This window comes from Trichophyton benhamiae (assembly GCF_000151125.1).
Source record: "Trichophyton benhamiae CBS 112371 chromosome Unknown Abenha-G-c-62g06.r1, whole genome shotgun sequence".
Taxonomy (NCBI): Eukaryota; Fungi; Ascomycota; class Eurotiomycetes; order Onygenales; family Arthrodermataceae; genus Trichophyton; species Trichophyton benhamiae.
The window spans coordinates 43,477-64,737 of NW_003315090.1; the positions used below are offsets into that span (position 1 = coordinate 43,477).

The 21,261-nt window shown below is 49.3% G+C and overlaps 10 protein-coding genes and 1 non-coding gene across 11 annotated transcripts; 5 read left to right on the forward strand and 6 right to left on the reverse strand.

Annotated features, from left to right (window-relative positions):
- Positions 1-219: 219 nt before the first annotated feature.
- Positions 220-1,614, reverse strand: ARB_01938 (uncharacterized protein; the record flags this gene model as incomplete). The annotated part of the gene is made up of 3 exons (XM_003011665.1): positions 220-775; positions 834-893; positions 962-1,614. The coding sequence occupies 3 exons, from the start codon at positions 1,612-1,614 to the stop codon at positions 220-222; spliced, it is 1,269 nt and encodes a 422-aa protein (XP_003011711.1).
- A 710-nt stretch (positions 1,615-2,324) lies between these two features.
- ARB_01939 (uncharacterized protein) lies at positions 2,325-3,098 on the forward strand (the record flags this gene model as incomplete). The annotated part of the gene is made up of 1 exon (XM_003011666.1): positions 2,325-3,098. The coding sequence occupies one exon, from the start codon at positions 2,325-2,327 to the stop codon at positions 3,096-3,098; it is 774 nt and encodes a 257-aa protein (XP_003011712.1).
- Positions 3,099-3,387: 289 nt separating this feature from the next.
- ARB_01940 (homogentisate 1,2-dioxygenase, putative) lies at positions 3,388-4,825 on the reverse strand (the record flags this gene model as incomplete). The annotated part of the gene is made up of 3 exons (XM_003011667.1): positions 3,388-3,547; positions 3,570-4,220; positions 4,296-4,825. The coding sequence occupies 3 exons, from the start codon at positions 4,823-4,825 to the stop codon at positions 3,388-3,390; spliced, it is 1,341 nt and encodes a 446-aa protein (XP_003011713.1).
- Positions 4,826-5,009: 184 nt separating this feature from the next.
- Positions 5,010-6,823, forward strand: ARB_01941 (fumarylacetoacetate hydrolase family protein; the record flags this gene model as incomplete). The annotated part of the gene is made up of 2 exons (XM_003011668.1): positions 5,010-5,396; positions 5,540-6,823. The coding sequence occupies 2 exons, from the start codon at positions 5,010-5,012 to the stop codon at positions 6,821-6,823; spliced, it is 1,671 nt and encodes a 556-aa protein (XP_003011714.1).
- Positions 6,824-6,938: 115 nt separating this feature from the next.
- ARB_01942 (uncharacterized protein) lies at positions 6,939-7,631 on the reverse strand (the record flags this gene model as incomplete). The annotated part of the gene is made up of 1 exon (XM_003011669.1): positions 6,939-7,631. The coding sequence occupies one exon, from the start codon at positions 7,629-7,631 to the stop codon at positions 6,939-6,941; it is 693 nt and encodes a 230-aa protein (XP_003011715.1).
- A 346-nt stretch (positions 7,632-7,977) lies between these two features.
- Positions 7,978-8,049, reverse strand: ARB_01943. Its single transcript has one exon. It is a non-coding gene; the product is annotated as a tRNA-Trp (tRNA).
- Positions 8,050-8,427: 378 nt separating this feature from the next.
- Positions 8,428-9,524, reverse strand: ARB_01944 (uncharacterized protein; the record flags this gene model as incomplete). Its single annotated transcript, XM_003011670.1, has 3 exons — positions 8,428-8,742; positions 8,791-9,046; positions 9,112-9,524. The coding sequence occupies 3 exons, from the start codon at positions 9,522-9,524 to the stop codon at positions 8,428-8,430; spliced, it is 984 nt and encodes a 327-aa protein (XP_003011716.1).
- Positions 9,525-10,270: 746 nt separating this feature from the next.
- On the forward strand, positions 10,271-11,604 carry ARB_01945 (uncharacterized protein; the record flags this gene model as incomplete). The annotated part of the gene is made up of 2 exons (XM_003011671.1): positions 10,271-11,316; positions 11,379-11,604. 2 exons carry the CDS (start codon positions 10,271-10,273, stop codon positions 11,602-11,604), a joined length of 1,272 nt encoding a protein of 423 aa, XP_003011717.1.
- A 2,053-nt stretch (positions 11,605-13,657) lies between these two features.
- On the forward strand, positions 13,658-14,989 carry ARB_01946 (NADH-dependent flavin oxidoreductase, putative; the record flags this gene model as incomplete). Its single annotated transcript, XM_003011672.1, has 2 exons — positions 13,658-13,843; positions 13,898-14,989. The coding sequence occupies 2 exons, from the start codon at positions 13,658-13,660 to the stop codon at positions 14,987-14,989; spliced, it is 1,278 nt and encodes a 425-aa protein (XP_003011718.1).
- Positions 14,990-16,498: 1,509 nt separating this feature from the next.
- ARB_01947 (uncharacterized protein) lies at positions 16,499-17,808 on the forward strand (the record flags this gene model as incomplete). Its single annotated transcript, XM_003011673.1, has 2 exons — positions 16,499-16,753; positions 16,840-17,808. 2 exons carry the CDS (start codon positions 16,499-16,501, stop codon positions 17,806-17,808), a joined length of 1,224 nt encoding a protein of 407 aa, XP_003011719.1.
- A 215-nt stretch (positions 17,809-18,023) lies between these two features.
- On the reverse strand, positions 18,024-20,815 carry ARB_01948 (uncharacterized protein; the record flags this gene model as incomplete). The annotated part of the gene is made up of 4 exons (XM_003011674.1): positions 18,024-18,259; positions 18,319-18,914; positions 18,989-20,322; positions 20,465-20,815. 4 exons carry the CDS (start codon positions 20,813-20,815, stop codon positions 18,024-18,026), a joined length of 2,517 nt encoding a protein of 838 aa, XP_003011720.1.
- Between the last annotated feature and the right edge of the window lie 446 nt (positions 20,816-21,261).

The window sequence follows — 21,261 nt, forward strand, 5'->3', positions numbered from 1 at the left end:
TTTCGGAGGCTACTACGGGAATACAGGCATATTGTCTTGACGAATGGTTGAATGTCTCCTGCTCTATTAACTGCTAATGCATTCCGAACAGAAGATATATATAACTAGAATTATACATGACATGGCAGCTGGCATCAGGGTCATTATTGAAACAATCGAGACGGAAGAAGAAAAGAGAAGTAGAAGACTCGTGACAAGGAAATTTCGCTTTTCCCATATCTATATCAGGTTTCCTCTGAGAGCCTGCTCGCGTTCTATGGCCTCGAAGAGAGCACGGAAGTTGCCAGCACCGAATCCGGAGAAGTTGCGTCGCTGGATGATTTCGATAAAGACGGTAGGACGGTCCATGAGATGCTGACGGAGAGTTAGCAACGTGTGCATACACATGCATGGGAAATTATTACGGGAAAAACATACTTTGGTGAAGAGTTGGAGGAGATAGCCACCCTCGTCAAAGTCAATGAGGATGTCAAGCTTCTTGAGGGCTTCGAAGTCCTCCTCAAGAACCATACCCTGCTTCTTCAAACGCATGCGCATGTCGTCATAGTACGTCTCTGGGACCTTGATGAACTCAAGACCACGGGCCTTGAGCTGTGTGATGGTGTCGATGATGTTTTCGGTTCGGAGAGCGATGTGCTGAACACCAGCACCGCTATAGAAGTCGACGTATTCTTCGATCTGGGACTGCTTCTTGCCCTTGGCCGGCTCGTTGATGGGCATTTTGACGATGTCGTTGGGGGAAGACATAACGATACTCTTGAGGGCAGAGAATTCACTATTCATGTGTTAGCTGTTTTTTGGATAAGGTGTACAGGGTAGAGTCTGATACATACGTGCAGATATCCTTGTCATCGACAGACCAGAAACGGTGGAATCCGAGCACCTTCTCGTAACTATTACGATGTGTCAATTCTCTAATTTCACAAACTCTAGCAAAGAGCATGAGAAAGGGAAGACTTACTAGTCACAGACCTTCTCCATCTCATTCCAATCCTGATTTCCGACACAGTGGTCGATCCGCTCGAGCTTGACTTCCGGAAGGAACTGGGTGATTGGGTCTGGGGTGGCGGTCTCATCACGATATCCAGGCAGGAAAAGGCCCTTGTATGCCTTTCGCTCGATCAGGGTATGTGTGGTCTCACCATAGGTCTGGATAGTGGCATACTTGATCTGACCATTCTCGTCCTCAGAAGTCTTTACCTCAGAGACAACCTTAGCACCGTTTTTCACAGCGGCATCGAAAACGGCCTCAACGGAGTCGACTTCGAAAGCAACGTCCTTGACACCGTCGCCGTGCTTCTCAAGATGGGCGTGGATCTCCTCAAGGTAGGCCTTCTCCTCGGCAGGGTAACGAGCGGCTTGCTCGAGCGATCGAAGCGGTGAGGTGAGGACAAATGTGACGGAGCCGTTGGAAACAACGTGAGAGGCGATAGTCTTAAGGCCGGTTTCCAGACCACGGTAGGCGATCTTCTTGAAGCCGAGACGTGTCACATAGTAGGTGGCAGCCTGCTTTGCGTTTCCAACATACCAGTGAACGTGATCATAGCCCTTGTATTGGGAGAGGTCGGCCGGAGCAGCAGCAGCAGCCTGGGGAATGTCGGCAGCGGGAGCCATGTTGATGGGTGTTCGAAATTTGGTGGTGAGAGTATTGATTTTGTTTCCTTGACGACTGCACCCGCATATACGCTGAAATAAAGAAGGAATGAATAAGATCAGGAATGAACTCTGTGCGAACGAGCAGTCTTTTGTACGGTTCCTTAACCCCAAACCAACAACCGACTCATAGACGCCACAATGGTCAGCAGCGACCCTTGCGCACAGTTTCTTCCCGGGGATTCGGCTTCCTTGCAGGCCAGGCAATTTGATCCTCCTCCTGTGCCTCAATAATAAAATAGCGGGCAGCCGCCTTAAACTTCCTATGGTCCATTCTTTGCGCTTTGCTTTTTCCGCTGGCTGTTGCAGTCTTTCTGGGCCAGGCTATTTTCGGTCGCCCGGCTGTTTACGGGTATTTTGAACCTGGGGCGCATTCACCCAATAATATTCATTGCCGGGTCGGCTATTTCAACGGTCTCAAATTTTACGTCATCAAACAGCCTCCGCTTGGCACCCTGGTCACGCTTCGGGTCTTTTTGACCCCAGCAGCGAAAAACATCCTAGCCAACGCCGACCGGAAGGGATATCAGATATCAGATATCAGATATCAGATATCAGATCCTGTCGTCGCCGAAGTTGTTGGACAACTTGACACAGACTGGCTGTCGTCTTCTTTGTGAGAACAAAAGCGAGGCAGTACCAAGCAGGACACTTTAACCACCCCCGACACGATGGCTCCAACTCCAGAATCGATTGCGGCCGCAAAGCCGTCACTCACATCAAACGACTCTGCTGTGCTTCAGGCTCTGTTCGACGCTGAATCATCTCCTTCTAACGGCATCAAAACGGACTCGACTCTCCCTCAACTCCCCAATATCGCAGATGCTGACGTCCAGTCGCTAAAAAAACGGGAGTTGGACGCTCTCCGACCCCTGCAGACCACCAACGAGAACCTAACACCGGAGATAATTCAAACGGCCATAGCGCAGCTTTCGGGGATTATCGAAGAACACCCTAACTATGCGCCAGCTTACCTAAATCTGGCACAAGCTATACGCCTGTCGATCGACACTGGCTCCCAGAATCAGCCGGACGGGCCTCAAACCACACCGGCACCTTCGAACCAACTGTTTGATAATTTGGCCAAAACAATTGCTCTATTGACCCCTTCGTCGTCCTCGGATGCCATCTCGCCTTTCCACTCTCGCATCCTGGCCAATGCCCACACCCACCGTGCATACATACTCTACAAGGCAGCTCGGTCGAAGGATGAGAAGGAGAAGGAACACCATCGACGAAACTTGCTACCACTACAGCTTCAGGATGTCTCAGATGAACGCCTGGAGGAACTTGCGAGCTATGATTTCCAGATCGGTGGCCGGTGTGGCAATGAGGCAGCCAAGCAGATGGCTGTCGGCACCAACCCATACGCAAAGATGTGCGGTGCTATTGTGAAAGATGCCATTCAAGCCGAGATTGCCAAATGGAATGAAAGCCGGACATGAGGTGGCCAGCTAGAACCAACTGCACTCCGCATGAACCCCAGTCAGGCTGGGCCAGTTGTAAATATTTTGATTACTATCACTTTAGATGTAAAAAAAGAATGTAACGAAGTTATGAGATTATATTTTTAAGTCGTTCTATCCATGGCTCCACTGAAATGTTGGTTGTCTCAACGGATATGGAGTATTGGTCATTATTGTGCTAGCTAGGGTCTTTCGAACAATCATACAGAAAACAGGTCAGGGATAACTGGAACAGCCGTGATATACCGCTTGAGCCATTCTTCTTAGCTTACTTCTTGTTTGGGTTTTTGAAGTATCTTTTCAGTGGCGTCCAACTCTCCTCATTGTAGTCGTCCTGGACTTTCTGGCAGGTCTTCAGACCCCATTCAGACACGCCAACCATCAAGCAACTAGTCAAGACGTGAGCAGTAGAACGGAGGAAAATGGAGCTACGTATTTAAGTTAGCTCACCTTTCGAACATGAAGGCCATGCTGCCTTCGCCAACCTTCTTTGGAGTGAGTTCGGCATTGGAAGCGCCTTCGTGGCTGGCCGCATCCGGGCCATGGGCACTCATGACATTATGCAAGCTTGCACCAGCCGGCTTGAAACCTCCTGCCGTTTTGGCATCGTAGTCTCCACTGATCAAGCCCATAAATTCAGACATCGTATTTCGGTGGTACCATGGGGGCCGGAAGGTGTCCTCCTGCACCAGCCAGCGCGGGGGGAAGATGACAAAGTCCGCGATGGCGGTGCCGGGGTGGTCAGATTGGCCAGTGAGGACAGTGAAGATAGAGGGGTCAGGGTGGTCGTAGGAGATGGATCCGATAGTGTTAAATCGGCCTAGGTCATACTTGAAAGGATAGTAGTTGCCATGCCAGGCGACGATATCAAAGGGTGTGTGAGGCTGGGTGGCGCGGAAGAGGGTGTTGTTGAATTTGCTGAGGATGGTGTATTCGCTAGGCTCCTCTTCGTCGTCGAAGGAAGCGACAGGAGCTTGGAAGTCGCGGGGGTTGGCCAGACAATTGGATCCAATGGGGCCGAGTTCGGGGAGTTGGTAGTGTCCCTGGTACAACTCACAGATGTATCCTCGGACAGGACCTTCGGGGAGGGTAACGCGGTAGCTATGTACGATCATAAATATCAGTCCATGTTCAACCATATATTCCCGGATGCGGGAAAGAATTAGTCTGGCCTACCGGACACCTCGGGGAATAACACAGATCTCATTAGGACGGACAAGGATTCTGCCCAGCTCGGTCTGGATGTCTAATACTCCGTGCTGAGGGACGATCAAGAAGTCACCATCTGCAGAGTAGAAGGCTTCTTTTCCCATATCTTTGCCCGCGGCGAAGAGCAGAATACCCAGCCCATGCTTCGTAGCGGGATCACCAGCACCAGCGACCAGGTGCAGGCCACGAACCCAGTCAACTTTCTCATCAAGGTCAAAGGGGTTCCATCGTAGCTGGTTGGGGATCTGGCGGAGGGAAGTGGCATCCTTGCTCAGGCTGGTATGATAGGTTGAGGCATCAACCTCCTCAAACGGTCGGTGAGAAGCTGCGGGGATTATCCTGTACAACCATGTTCGCAGGTTCTCATGTCGAGGAGCCGTGAAGGCTGTTCCGGATAACTGCTCGGCGTAGAGGCCAAACGGAGGCTTTTGGGGAGAGTTCTGGCCAACTGGCAGGGCCCCCTTAACGGCTTCGGTTCTTTGCAAATCAGCAATCATTTATTCATCTTGTACTTATCATGACAAAATTAAGTAGATAGGGATCACTCACTCGTGGTAGGAGCCGAAGCCGTTCTGGTATGTGTACTTTTCTGGCGTGGAGAAGGCTGTGACGGGCATTGTGGCGTTTGTCCGACCGTTTAACTAGCGATGAGAGAAGAATTGAACGTATGCAGGGATCCGAATGTCCCAAATTGCTGATGAAGAAGACAAGATATCGCGACGCTCTTCGAGGAGTTTATATGTGCCCTTGTCAGCGGCCTCGAACGAGAGAAGTTGGTCGTCTAATGTGTTACTCGCTCGTCATCTTATCCCATCCAGTCTCCCGAGCGAGCGGAACCCGGAATTAGCCGGCGCGGGAAGGTTCCGCAGACATGGAAGGGCGTCTTGGCACCAAACAGGCGCCAGAAAGCTTTGGCCATCCGCAACCCCGCCGGCAAAAAACACCAAACAAGAGGCGATGACTAAGCTGAATAACACCAACTGCCCCTCCCCCGAAAGAAGAAAGAGCCGGGAGAAGGAAACTGCCTTCCTCTTTTTCTTTTTTCCGTTCGTTCCTTCCGTCTTTGTGGTATGAAAGTGTTATTGCTGCTCCTTCTCTGTCCGCTCCGACCATTGCGAACTTCACCGTCCCGCTTCCACAGTCAATTGCGCAGCTTCTCGCCGTCATCCATACCACAGTTTAGAAAGATGTCGAACGCATCGTGGCTCCAGATTCCACGGGATTCTCCATTTTCCCTGGCCAACATTCCCTTTGGCATTATCTCAACAGCGGCGCTGGCTGACCCCCGACCGGCTGTTGCCATTGGTGACTATGCACTGGACCTCTTCGCCTTCTCCTCTGCTGGTGGTTTCTCCAAGCTTTCCTCTTTCTCTTCACACATCGACGTCTTCACTAAGCCCACTTTAAATGACTTCGCCGCTCTGGGAAGACCGGTTCACCGTGAGGTCAGGGGCTACCTACAGGACATTTTCCGCGATTCTACCCCTTACCCAGAGATCCTCAAGACCAACGAGGACCTCAAGGGAAAAGCTCTCGTCCCGCTGAAGGATATCACCAACCATCTACCCATGAAAATTGGTGATTACACTGATTTCTATGCTGGCCTGAACCATGCCTTTAACGTTGGAGTTCTGTTCCGCGGGCCTGACAATGCCCTGCAGCCAAACTACAAACACCTCCCCGTTGGATATCACGGTCGTGCCTCCTCCGTCATCGTCTCTGGCCAGCCCGTCCGCAGACCAAACGGTCAGATCCTAGCTAACCCAGCCGCCACCCCCAAGGTTCCAATCTTCTCCCCTTGCAAGAAACTTGATATCGAGCTTGAATTGGCTGTCTTTGTTGGCAAGGGGAACAAGCTAGGCGAGCCCATCCCCATTGACCAGGCTGAAGATCACCTGTTTGGTGTTGTCTTGATGAATGATTGGTCTGCTCGTGACATCCAGGCCTGGGAGTATGTTCCTCTTGGCCCGTTCAACGCAAAGAACTTTGCTACCTCCATCACCCCCTGGGTTGTCCTCATGGATGCCCTCGAGCCTTTCCGTTCCACTGGTCTCGCTGCCGACGAAGGTCTCGATAATTTGCTGCCTTATCTTCGTGAGAAGAGAGCGGAGAACGTGTACGACATGCAACTCCAATTTGATCTCAAACCAGCAAACAGCAGCTGCACCTCGACCGTGGCCAAGACTAATGCAAAGAACTTACTCTACTCCTTTGCCCAAATGCTTACCCACCACTCTGTCACCGGTTGCAACATGAACACTGGTGATTTGCTTGGCAGTGGAACCATCTCTGGGAAGGAGACTGGCACACTTGGAAGTTTGCTCGAAAATACTCAGGGTGGAAAGCAGCCTATGAAGTTGTCCGATGGCAGTGAGCGTGTCTTCCTTGAAGACGGCGATGAGGTTACTCTCAAGGGCATGTGTGGTGAAGAGGGAAGCTATGTCGGGTTTGGAAACTGCACTGCTACCATTCTCCCTGCCCACGTTATCAACTAAAGCGTTTGCTTCCTGTGTTTGTATAACGAAACTATAACTGCAATTTTCCTTCAAGTATAGATATGAAGTTGATATGAAAAATGAAACTGCACAGTGTTCGATAGCGAGCAATACTTTACTTCATCCTCAATTCCTCGGGCGTATCGGGTTGGTTTTGCCAGAATGCCTCCTTGACGGCTGCTTCCTCCAACATCAAGTCATAGATCCTCTTGGTAGTTGGGTAGTCGGCAAGCTTCAAGCCCACCCGCTCTGCAGACCACACAGCAGGCACCAAACACACATCAGCTAGCGTAATCTCGTCTCCCACACAGAATTTCCCGGCAGAATGAACAACGGTTTTCTCAAATGCCGTGAATCCGGCAACGGAAAACTCCAGTGCCCACTTGGTCGCATCGGCATCCAACTGCTTCACTTTCTTCTGAGCGCGAAGATTAGTCACGGGCTGAATATCTGTTGCAATCAACAGCGCCAATTCACGCGCTTGAGCCCGAGCCTTGGGGTTAGATACCGGTGGGAGGAGGGCACGCGTGTTCGGTAGTGATTCTTCTAGATACTCTAATGCCGCAAGAGACTGGGTGACTTTAAATGTTGTGCTCTTGCCATTCTCCTGGTGTGTGGATAAAAGAACCGGCACAGTAGCGTTAGGATTGATCTCTTTGTGTTCATCGGAGAGCTGCTCTCCTTTCAACAGGTTAACGAAGATCGGTTCATAGGGCGTCGATTTCAGGTTGAGGGCGATCCGGAGGCGGCCAGCACATGAAGACCGGAAGTATGTATAGAGCTGAAACTTGACGTTGGACGAGGACATTGTCGTTGTTTGCTCGTTCGTAGCTAAGTTTTTATCTGCCTTTATTCCGCTGCTTCTTTGATAGTGTACACAATCAGCATCTTTTAATTGAAATCACCTCTCTAGGCCCGGGCAGACGTCAGATGCAGGAAAGAGCCGAGCGAGTCCCTAATCACCCGCCAAAAGCCGAGTATTGCCGGATGAACCCCTCTATATTAATCAGCAGCCCGCTCACGTGATCAATTGCCCCTCGGCCAAAATCCAAATTAAAAAAAAAAACAGTCGACAAAATAAACAAATAGATAGAGAAAAATCGAAGGGGAAAAAAATAGTGGACGAGAAGTCAAGAAGGTAACAGCTCTGAAGATGAACCCGGTGCGAATTGAACGCACAACCTTCAGATCTGGAATCTGCTGCGCTACCATTGCGCCACGGGTCCGTCAGTGGGTCTCTTTTGAGCCAAACACTATCATGAATCTTACGGGATCTGCTTACCCCCCGGAGCTTCGTTTCGCAGATGCACCCACCGGACCCGACGATTCTATATCATGTGCCTCATTAAGTCTATTAATTCAAGGTTCCTGAATTCTTGCCGACGCCATAGTTCTACTCGGAAAACATCCATACTGAAAAGGGGTATAAAAATTATTACAGACGTATCCAAACGAATTGCACCGAAACATAACCCCAATTGCTTGGCCCCGAGTTCTGCTCATTTCGGCTATAAAAATGAAAATGCCGGATAATTAAAACACCACCCATATTCGTAGACAAGAAGCATCAAATGAATCAAGAAATGGCGGGGAACCATATTGGGTTATTTCCTTTTGAGTTCTTCTAGTCTCTTTACCGCCGGTTTAGGTGTTGGCTTTGCGTTCTGCTTCTTGATCTTCCGCTTGCCATCTCCCAGAGCTATGAATTTTTCAAAGCCATCTGGCAGTTTCTGTAAATTTGGATATGTAGTTGTTGTACCAATTGGCTGGGCCAATGACCAGCGGACTAGCAGCTGATATTTATACTGGTCAAATGTCTCCAAATTAATGAACGGAGTACAGTTGAAGTGCAATGTTCCATTTTCAAGGTATACTTCATTTGCACGGAATTGTCGGTTAAAGCAGGAAATCATGAGCACCTAAAACCAGTTAGAAAAGATAAAGTTGGAGCGGATTGATAAGCATACTGGAAAAATATGATTAGTGATATGTGGGAGCCATAGCATCCGTTGCATCATTATATCAAGGGCCACCAATATTTCACTTCGAGCAAGCCTTGATTCCATGCTTTTATCAGGGCGAAGGCCATGTGTAGAAAACGAGATGACATGACTATCAGACGGGCGGCTCTCGTAAAGATCAAGTTCGGTTTGGGCCACCCAGTCTGTCCGTTCGTCGGGAAAGAAGTTGGCAAAGTTACCCCCCATCCGTGTATGAGGAATTCTATTCATACAAGCTATTAGATTAAGAAATCTAGCACACAGTGATATAACAAAATGGAGACTTACATGACGCTGCGCCATGGGGTATAATCCAAAAAGAGGATCTTTTCCTCAGTTTGAGCATGTTCTGGTATTTCAGACTTGATTAGGTCCCAGCACTTATGGTAAATGGCTTCAGCATCTCGCATCCGCCAGTTCTCACAATCCCAGTCGATCTCCCTCTCATGCCTCTCGTCATAGTTCCAGGATTTGAATTCCGACATCGTAATAGGTTTAAAGAAACGGCCACCTTCATCTAGGTCCATGTTTGACAAGCGTATACGGAATTGTTCCATTTTTTCTTGTGAAATGTAGATGCTCTCTTCATCGTGCGCCCCTCGTAAGTACTTGAAAAGCGGTTTGAGCTTTTCATGATCATCAACTTTGCGTTTAACGATCGCGCGTAACGTTGCAAAGTCCGGTTCAGTTGCGTCAGCCATGGCAGGTAATGAAGATGTTGCGGACGTCAGTATAGAGAAATTCAAGTTGAAGGTAGGTCTACAGTGACAGAGTTGGGGCTATAGGAGTGGATAAGATGGTGGTGCCTGGAGAAATCAAAATAAATAACTTCAAGACGCGCTCTATCTTCGCATGGCGGCTTGGCAACGTAACGTGACTTCCAACGCACCCAATAATATTTGGGATCTGATACCAAACTCGTCATAGAAATCCTTAATTAAACTTCTCGGCAGGAATCAGTTGCTAAAATTAGTGTGTTAAGCGCCGGCTATAAAAAGAAGTTTTCCTAGACTCCAATCATGCTTATATTCGTACAGGAAACATGGATTGTTGAAACCACGCACTGCAGTAATAAGATCATTAACTATGCGGTGGAAGCCAACCACGCACATCAAGCCCAGGTATGAGAAATATCTTAGCGCTGAAGTTGAGCCAGGGTTCAAGCGTTTCTCGAGCCAAGAGAATAATACTTTGATCTCCAGCGTTCAGAAGCAAAGAAGGGCGAGGGGACCACCATAGAGAATATGCATATCTACTCCACACAGGCGCGTATACTCTGTTCCCAGGATAGCCAGAGCTTACACTTGGAGCGGCTACTTAAGCAGGATGGAATTCCCCCTAAAACATGGCAACCCTTCCTAATATCTACTCTAATCTTAAATTCCACAAAACTCATTTCTACCACTTCTATATTGCCCATAAAACGTTCCTTTCATGATCCAAAAATATGCCTGGCTCAACGGATATTATTTCCTTTCCGGTCAACAAAGGGGATTGGACCTCCGCAGCAACAAAATGCAAACTGAAGAACGAGAGTATCCACAGTAAAACTTGCAATTCAGCATCAAAGATCTCCGAAGAGCAGTATCTCTTGCTTCGCAGTTTCTGGGTGACTCGTTCGCCAGGTACAATAGAAAGCTGGGGAATAAAAACCATACCTAAGGCGACGGAGTGGCTCCGGGAATACGATGATTGGCAGAAATATCTCAAAAACCTGGGCTCCCAAGCTACAATGCCTGTCCCACGGCTCGGTTCATTCTCTTACGTTTGTCTATCCCGTCTCCAGGTAACCAGGCTTCCAGAGGAATATGAAGAAGAGGAAGAGGATAAAAACGTCAACTTCAGCCCAATTGCATCGCGGCTTCGATCTTCCGACTACAAGGTATTTCTTGAAAGTCCGACAAAAGCGGCTGCGGAGAGGAAAAGGTTGGACCAGTCTATGGGTACCAATAAATTTGCACAAATGCTACAGCAATTAAGCATCAAAGAAGGCGCCGGTGACAACAGCTCGGACGAGGATATAAAGGGTAAAGGGAAGGTGAAAGACGATCAGGACGAATCAGCTTCTATTACCGGCAGTGATAGCTCTCATGCACATTCTTGGGTACAGATGAGCCCTAACTCCTTCCGCAAGGCATTCCCCAAAGTGGAAGATGAGCAAATCGTGAACGGCTTTTTGATTGCTTTCCTGGCCACACTTTGTATGCATCACCCAGAGGTGGAACTCGAGTGGTCCCCTGTCAGAAAGGGGTTCAAATTTGGCAAATCTCCGGACACAGCCGGGGAAACGAAGTCATTCCTCTTCGAAGCAAGGACTGATGGCCATCTATCGAAGCCAGTGCTGAGAAAGACAGACATACGATCTACGGTGATCGTCGAGGTCAAACCAACACTTCGGGCTTATAACAATCGTGTCATTTACCAAGCCACTGCCCAAATGGCAGCTTGGATATATGAGGAACCAGATGAGCCGGGAAGCCAAGAGCCATATCGGTGAGTTCAGAGTTGAAGTGCACTTCCCTTTCATTCCAAAGTTCTAATATATGATTTGTTAGACGCGCAATGATTCTGCAAGAACGCCAGGAAATCAGGTTAGTCATAGCTAAGTATGACAGTAATTATGTCAATTACCTCAAAAATACTGCAAATGCAGTGGCCACCATATCCCTATTGGAGATGCACGAGGTACGAGTGTGGGATATCGAGAAGGAGAATGAAATGAAAGAATTTGGAAACATCCTTCTCGCACTCGTCCTACAGGGTGGCAAGCTCCTACATTAGGCCTTTTAAGCTGCTTATTTGCTATGCACAACTGGTTATCCCAAACAGTTAGCTATCTCTCGGTTTGTATCATTGAAAATTGCGCTGACAGCCTGTGCAGACCTTGATCGACAACTTGGTATTCCCCGTGAATTTGCAGCAGTCGATGTACTCAGAAGCCCCTACAGGACTTCTGGTGGCGGTTGCCCGTTCCTGTCAAAAATTTAATCCTTGGAAGCCGTTTGTTTCTTCAGGGAGTTCAAATTCATATTCGCAAACCCTATATATTTCCCTTGTTGCTTTGTCTTTTCCTATTACCGTCTATATAGCCTTAAGAAAATCCCTTGGCCTTTAAACAGGCCTGAAATGTATCGCTCATATTTCATTCTTACTAGCGAGATTACATCTCCCTTGCCTCCCTCTCCCAAAATCTCAAATACGTGTAGGAAATTAACTCGTGCAATAAGAGAGAAGAGCTAGAGAATAGGGCTTCGACTGAAGGAAATGTGACGCCGCAAAATTCGATGTGAATACTTCATTGCATTAAGGCATCAGTTTCAGTATCCCTAGTGTTTGTCGCCTCATCTAAGACCAGGATATCAGGGGGCGTAATCATGGCTCGTGCAAAAGCAGTGCAACTGCTTCTCGCCTTAGCTTAGGTTTTAGCCTTCGCGTGAAATAAGAGAATGAAGATTCTGAAACGCAGAAGTACGCTCTGCTGGGGCAGAGTAGATCAGTTACAGAGCTTGTTTGAAGCACGGAACCAGGATATTGGTCAATAAGATATGAATTAGAACCAGTAGTCCCTGAGGATAGAACGGGGTAGTTAAGGGGGTATTATAGCTACGCGACTACTGCGCAGGTCATGCGGTTTAATGTGTGAACTATCCACACCATCAATCTCGATTGCACCCTTCTTTGCTGCGAGGGACCTGGAAAATGCAAGAGTGAGTGATGATTTGCCGTTTCCAATTCGTCCTACTATTCTAATAAGCTCTATGGGGCATATATGAACATTGACGCCTTCCAAATTCGCCGATAGGTCAGGCGTATATCCTACTTCGGCGTTTGTGGCTTAGGGCCTCTGCATTTCAATCTTCTGGGAGAATTGCTGCTTAGGAAACTCTCGAGAGCGAAGCAAGTTTATTGAGCGTCTCCAGCTGGCCGTCCTGATAGGCAAACACGCCTTCGTTGAAAGAAAGCACCTCCAATGGTGAGAGCCAGAGCGAAGCAAAGCTGGTCCTACCGAGCAATTTGGAAAACAAGAAAAACAAGCTGGCCAGCGGGCGGGCGGGCGGTAGCTTTGTGTGCGGTACAGAGCGTACACGCCTCTGGCCAGTGCAGAAGAGAGGATTATGGCAGAAGCCAGAGAAAGATATCCATAGGCCGATAGCGTGCTTTCTCGTTTTCAAGGGACAGCCCATCAGCACTAAGGTCTAGCTATCCTTCGTTGGCGACGGTTAGGAGTGAGGCCTACATGAGGCCCCAGAGGCTGGAATGGCAGAAGTCATAGTTGCCCATTCCACGGCGATGATGATAACCAGAGAGAAAAGCCCAGTAACTAACTAGTTAGTTAACGGCCTTGCACTTTTCAGTCGAGCAGAGCCATCCACGGCTCTGGGAGCAGGGCATCGACGCTGGGCACTCAATCCTGTCAGTTGCCAGTTGCCAGTTGCCAGTTGCCAGTTTGCCCCTATCTTGCGCCGTCTCTTGGTTGCTCGTTAGTTAGCTAGTTAGCCATTAGTAATAACTACCTGATTTCAAAGCAATCACATCATCGTCTCGGGCTCATCGGTTTTCTCTTCCTTTCCGCGACCTCAGTCTGAAGCCCCGTCGCTCCCTATAAAAAGCCATACGCCAGTCGCAGACTCTTGCGCTGATTTTATTTCTATGTTATCATTCTAAATTCCCTCTTAGTTATCTGCCTGTCAATCTTGCCTTTTTTTCCTTCCGTGACTTAACTAGTTAAAAAGGCCGTTGCATTCAAGAGAACCGGCTAATTAGTTACTCGTGTTATAAAGCCATTGTACTACGAACGAATCTACTTGGACATACGAAGCGGAAGAGCTTAACAATGGGCGATTCTGATATCGATATCAAAAGCATTTCAAACACGCCGGCTCCTGGCATCAGCTATTTCACCCCGTATCAGAATCCCCCGGCAGGCCAGGCGGCGAACCCTCAGAGTAATGGCTCGGCCCCGCCAAAGCTCTTCCAGCCTCTAAAGATAAGAGGACTGACTCTTCATAATCGCATCGGAGTGAGTAAAGCAATGTATATATACAAGATCGTGGATTGCTGATATGCGGCATAGCTTGCGCCTCTCTGTCAATATTCATCGCCAGATGGCCATCTTACCGACTGGCACATGGCTCACCTTGGCAGTATTGCGATCCACGGGGCTGGCTTTGTGATGGTAGAGGCCACATCTGTCCTCCCAGAAGGGCGGATCACCCCTGAAGACTCTGGGCTATGGAAAGACTCTCAGATCGAGCCTCTAAGGCGGGTCGTCGAGTTTGTTCATAGCCAGAGCCAGGTTATTGGCATCCAACTTGGCCATGCTGGCCGCAAAGCCAGCACGTTTGCTCCATGGCTGTCGTCTGGCGACCTTGCCCGCGAGAATGTGGGTGGCTGGCCAGATAATATTAAAGGCCCAAGTGATATCCCTTGGGGTCCGCGACTAGGGAAGCCGAAGGCCATGACAAAGGCAGATATTGAAGAATTCAAGGAGGCCTTTGGTGCATCCGTGCGTCGTGCTGTGACTGCCGGTGTCGACTTTATTGAAATCCACAATGCCCACGGATATCTACTGTCGTCGTTCTTGTCCCCGACCTCAAATAACCGAACTGATGAGTACGGTGGTTCGTTTGAGAACCGAATGCGCCTCACCAACGAGATCGTCGATATCTGTCGCAAAAATATGCCTGAAGACATGCCTCTGTTTCTCCGTGTCTCATCTACCGAGTGGCTCGAAGAGTCCCGGCCTGACTTACCCAGCTGGACGGTGGAGGACACAGTTCGCTTTGCCGAGGTACTGGCTGAAGGCGGCAAGGTTGACTTCATCGACATCAGCTCTGGCGGCAATCACCCAGACCAAAAAGTGAGGGGCGCACTACCTGGCGTGCCTTATCATGCTCCGATGGCAAAGGCCGTCAAGAAAGCTGTTGGTGATCGGATGCTCGTTGGCGTTGTCGGAAACATCACCACCGGCACAACCGCTAACCGACTATTAGAGGAGGACGGCCTGGATTACGCTCTCGTTGGTCGCTGGTTCCAAAAGCATCCTTCACTTGTATGGTCTTTTGCCGAAGAGCTGGGGGTTGACCATAAAGTTGCCAACCAAATGTCATGGCCCTTTGGAGGAAGAGGATCTACTACATATTTGAAAGCTGCACAGAAGAATTAGATTGCAAGTTTGTTTTCGGAACGGAGGCTACATTAGATTGAGTATATACTTAGATGGCTAGACTAAGAAATTGGCCGATAAATAGAGCGATATATTAATGAACTGATATAAGCATTAACTCCCATCCAAATCATCATAAATAATTCTATTCATCCTTCAATAATATAGTTAAAGCTCTGTCTTCGCTTCCTGCAAGAAGAAGAAAAGAAAGCAAAGAAAAGAAAAGAAAATTCCATAATTTTCACATGGAAATTAAGCTTTCGGGGAAGCAACCCGACTGTATTGTAATCCGAAAACGCCGGTAATATTTCTTTTTCTTTTGAAAGCTAAAAATGATTGGTCGTAATTTACAATATCAATACAACAAACGATACGCACACGGTTCTTTGATCCCGCTGAGCCAACAATGTCAATTGAAGAAGCTGAAGAAACATTCAGTTTGATAAAGTGTTCATAGAACAGCTCCTTATCCTTGTAACTGGGCATGCAACATGGTATAGGTTATGGTTTTGCCTAATCTATGGGCAATTCAACCTTGGCTCTACGTATACATCCAACCAATTCCAAAATATGCAACAAATTCACCACAGAGTGTCCCAAGTCCTTAGAATGAAATGGTTATGCTCTCTGCGGACCAAATACTTGTTTACCTTCGGTCACGGATAGTCGGCAGGGCCTCTTACAATGCTGGCTCCTCCACGGAGTCTGTCCGACAGGGCCAACGCGAACAAAGCGCTGCCGGTAAATCACGCAAAGAAAAAGCAATAATTAGAAATCTGAAATGTCCAGCAAGGGCCTTGCCTGGGACATGCCATGTCCATGACCCGCCGTGGGGTAAGGAATGAACTGAAGGGGTCAACGAGACCATTTCTCTACAGTCGGATTTTTTGCCAGCATCTGAGGGGATGCTGAGTTGTCTATACTTGAGTATCTCTTGATACTCGCTGCGTGTACCAGCTCGAAACTGGGGCTGTCAGTGGCCCCCTCGTGTACGACTCCATTCAGGCCAGCCTTTGTAGCCAGCTGGCTGACGAATGAATCCCTGGAACTCACAGGCGAGGCAGCCAGGGGATCGATGCCCCTCCATGAAAGGGCACAAAACTGTTTGGCCATAGTTTAAATGGCCCGAATCCTCTCGCCCTGTTCATACGTCCATTGTCTCTGTTCCTCTCCACTCAACTGGTGGACTAACTAACTAGTTAGCTGTCTGCCGGGGCCGCTAGGATCTTGCACGCAGACGCCTCGATTTGCTGCTTATCCCGCTGGCTGCGCGGGACGACGAAGGAGGAGAGGAAGAAAAAGAAGAAACGAGGGAGGACGTCGAAAAAGACTCGGCTCACGTGGTCTGCTTACCTTTGCTTTTGGCCTGATTTGTTTCCCGCCGACTTCTAGACATCTCCAACTCCATCGAACGAACAGCGAGCTTCACCGGCGCATCTGCATCGACAACCATCGTTCTTCCCTTTCGACGCCAGCAGGCAGCGAGGAGGACAGACACATAGCGTCGCAATGGCTGCTCGATCTCTCCCCAGAAGCCTCTCGAGGCAGCTGGCCCTTGTCAGACCCTATGGAACGGTGCAGAGCAGCATCCCCAAGCCGGTGGCTTCTGCTTCGTCTCCAGCCGCAGTCGCACCATCTCCCACGAGCTCGCTGCCGGCAGCACTGCAGGATGCGATTGCGGCCAGCGCGCCCCGTACCTCCTGGACCCGCGAGGAGATCACCCAGATATACCAGACTCCCCTTAACCAGCTGACTTTTGCTGCCGTATGTCACCCATTCCAGTAACTAGGAAGAGCCGAGGTGACGCGCAGAATTGTATGGTTAACCTTCCTTCTTGTGTTTTAATATAGGCCGCTGTTCACCGTAACTTTCATGATCCGGCGGCTATTCAGATGTGCACGTTGATGAACATTAAGACCGGTGGATGTAGTGAGGACTGCTCATACTGCTCTCAATCGTCAAGATACGATACCGGCCTCAAGGCAACAAAACTAATCAGTGTTGACTCTGTCCTGGAGGCTGCTCGCATTGCCAAGGAGAATGGGAGCACCAGATTCTGCATGGGTGCTGCATGGCGTGACATGCGTGGCCGCAAGTCCAACCTGAAGAACATCAAGGCGATGGTCAGCGGTGTGCGCGAGATGGGCATGGAGGTCTGTGTCACACTCGGCATGATTGATGGCGAACAGGCAAAGGAGCTGAAGGAGGCTGGTCTGACTGCCTATAACCACAATGTCGATACATCCAGAGAATTCTACCCTTCCATCATCACTACCCGGTCTTACGATGAGCGTATTCAGACTCTTGGCCATGTCCGCGATGCTGGAATAAATGTCTGCTCTGGCGGTATTCTTGGCCTTGGTGAGGAAGACTCTGACCGTGTGGGGTTGATTCATACTGTTGCAACCCTGCCTGCTCATCCAGAATCTTTCCCTGTCAATGCCCTGGTGCCTATCAAAGGCACTCCTCTAGGTAATAGGAAGATGATCGAATTTGACAAGCTGCTGCGAACAGTTGCTACGGCTAGAATTGTCCTTCCTGCCACCATCGTTCGTCTAGCAGCTGGCCGTATCTCCTTGACAGAGGAGCAGCAAGTTACGTGCTTCATGTCTGGTGCAAATGCCATCTTCACTGGTGAGCGAATGCTTACTACCGACTGTACCGGTTGGGATGAGGATAAGAAGATGTTCGACAAATGGGGATACTATCCCATGAAGAGCTTTGAGCGTGGAGAATACAAGGGAATTGCGGAAAATCAATCTTCTTCAGTTAGCAACGTCGCCGAACCGGCCCAGCCTGCTGCAGCCCCAGCTTCATAGAATCCTTTCCATCTTGCTCACTTGGGCTGTTCTTTTTTTACATTTCACTTGTGTCCAGCCGTTGATTTGTATATTCATGACCAAAATATATCATCATTTCGTGCCTGTAGGCTATATCTATACATTTATAGAAAACCCCCTTTTTTATGCCATCCAGGGAAAGGCTATGTACTTTTATCCTATTCATCCATTTTTTTTTTTTTTTTTTTATTCTTTCAACATCTTAGGGTTGCATATCGAACAGTAACCTCCTCCTGAACGCTGCATTCTCTATTCTCTTCAACCAGAGATTTCCGCAACAAAGTCTCTACCTTGGACAGCACTTCTCGCGTTGAGGTGACGCTGGCCATAAGGTAGAGTACATTTCCCAGAACTCGGGAATGGATATTAAATGACCCTTCACCAGCCGTCAGTTTCTTTTGCAGACCACTTGCGGCATTGGATGTGTATCCTGGTAGAAAGATTAGCTAACATTTTCCTTTATATTTAGTATAATAGGATTGGATTTACCTCCGCCATGCTGATCTCGGAGTGTAATACTCAAGACAGATCCGATTGCAAATACGCTCTCAACGCCATCTGCATAAGATAAATCTGAGATAAGAGCCTGTGGCCAACAGCTCCATACCTCGGGCTGGGCAAGGCTCCTTGCATTGTTGCCGGCTGGTGTTGTCGTGGTTCGCTTCCAATCTTGCACAAATTCATCCCAATATCCGGCATTCTCCATGTTCTCCATTTTCCGAAGTGACGCCATTGCAACTGAGCAACCAACAGGGTTAGCTGTGTAACTGTGGCCATGTAGCAGTGCATCGGACTTGTGTGGGCTATCGAAGGTCTCGAAGACTTCATTACTGGCTAGAGTTGTGCAGAGTGGCATCAAGCCGCCGGTTAGTAGTTTTGCATGCACCGAAACGTCTGGATCCACGTCCAAAAATGATGCAGCAGTCCGGCGGCCAAGACGGTACAAGCCAGTGAAAACTTCATCAAAGATAACGGGCAAACCAGACCATGAGTCTGGAGAGGTAGGAGGCTGCTGGTGACACTGGCTGAATATCTGGGGATTTTCTCGTACTACTTGGACAAGTGACTGTTGAAATAAGGGGTCGCTAATATCACGTCAGTATATGCAGAGAAACAGGAGTTTTAAGAGCGGGTGTGAAAAAACAAAACAAAGACATACCAGAACAACATCCCTCCTGCGCCGAGAATGATAGGTTCGATGATAAGTGCACCGAGCTTCTGGCCACTTTGAACAACGTTCTCTAGTGTCTTTTTGATATAATTTCTATATCGTCCGGCAATGCTGGACTCCTTGCGAGCGTTCAAATCAAATACAGAAGAGATGTTTCGAAATGATACATCGTCTCCAAGCTCTTTCTTCAGCCCCTGGGGAACAGAAACTTTCCAAACACCGTCTGTCATCTGAACCATTGGGAAATCAAACCAATAGCCACGGCCCCTGTACCATTCCACCTTTTTGTTATATGTGGAAGGCTCTGAACAGTCCATCACTCCGATGGTATCACCGTGGTAACTACCCTTGAGACCAACTATTCCAATGTCCTCCTTGCTTGCGTCCCACCCGTATCTAGTGCAAGACACTCGTAACCCCATTTTAAGAGCAACTTCCATACCCGTGCTACCGTTGTCCGTGAAGAAGACTTTCTGCAGACGAGGGTTATCCGAGGTTTTCAGCAATTGTTCAGACAGGGAGAGAGCTGGTTCGTGGATGGTTCCTGCAAACATGACATGTCCATATCTACCCGCCGCATAGGCCGAAGTGAGAGCCAATTCCGGGTTACCATGCCCCAGGCCCTGGGTCCACCATGACGCGGATCCGTCAAATGTTGGTCGCAGTACATGTTCACAAGTGCTGCTCTCAGGACGAGCCAGGGTTTGGAAGCAATCAGCATATGCAGAGTCAATGACGCTTATATCCTTTGGTGTCATTCCATTGTGTTGGGTGAACGGGTACCAGATGACCTCCTTGGCCTTTGCTGGCATTGAATCGAGCCGATTTAAGCGGTCAGTATGTTTGCTAGAGAGCTCGTCAATCAGGCCAAACACCTCATCGTGCCTGGCAGTTTTCTCGTAGAACGAAGCCATGGCTTCCTCGTCCCTTAACCGAGCAGTCTCACTATCTAGTTTCTCCTTACGAGGAGGAGGAGGAGGCAGCGAGAAGACCTTGACGTTCTTCTGGCTGAAGAAATCCTTCAAGTACTCGTGGTTTTGATAGTACTGATCCTGGAAGAGGATAATGCCTTCAACGTCGTACCCGCGGATACACAATGACTCGTAGGCTGATATAGACGCAGAGATGCCTCCAAGCCTGTGGTCTGCAATGAGAATCACCGGCAACCGTAAGGGACGGTACAGGTCTGCCTGCACCAGGCCGCTCGGCCCAGGGCTCAACACGCCGCCAGCCGACTCTACCAGTGCAAAACTCGGTCCATCCTGGTCCCAGTAGTCGAGGGTAGACTTGATGCTCTCCAGCAGCTCATCATTATGCGGTATCTAAATCCATGGTCAGCCGGCATTTCTATGCATCTAGAGAGGCCCTTCTCCTCCCTCTATCCTGCCCTCGCCGTCTCCCTTGCCGTGCTTGCTCACCTTGAGATCTCTGGCAGCGAGATGCGGGCTCACGGGACGGTCGTACCCGTACAAACACGCGGTCGTGACCCCCTTGGTGAATCGAGATATGTGCCTGTCCAACCGTCAGCGCCTGCAATATGTGTGTGTGTGTGTGTGTGTGTGTTTGTCTATGCATGTTGTGGTACATCTCGCTGGCGAGCGTTACGGCGTACCTGTCATCAGCCTCTGCGGCCGGCCCAGCGCTGACGGGCTTCAGGAACCGAAGCTTACTGCTCGCCCACGGCCGGTACGCAGGAATCGCATTGAAGAGTACCGCCGACACCACCGTCTTGCCGATGTCAGTGTTTGCGGCGTACACCTGGTATGCGCGGGACGACCGCCAGAGCCCTGCGGCCACCGTCGACGACGACAGCATCGCAGTTCAACTATCGCGACTCTCGAGGCAGCCCGCAAAACAACCGCAGCGGACAGCGACGACGGCCAACGCAGCAAGGAGAAGAAGAGCAACTACTTAGGCCTGAGACTCGGTCAATTGGGCCTTGACATCCATCCTCCGTCTGGCTGGCTGGCTGGCTGGCTTGCTTGGACTGACCCCCTCCCGCACTGTGCGCTGCACTGCAGGTATCACGCTCCCTGTAGCTGTTTTAAGTCCTCCTCTCCAGCGGGATCCCTGAGACACAGAAAAGCCCACTAACTAAAACAACAGGTCAAGCTAGCAGGAATTAAAAAAAAGAAAGAAAGAAAGAAAGAAGAGGAACCTCCGGAGATCTCAAGCGCACATCCTCCGGCCAGACATCCCTCCTGGCAGCTTTCTCTTCCCTTCCCTCCACCCAGCGGGACCTTTTTCCCGGCTCCAGACAC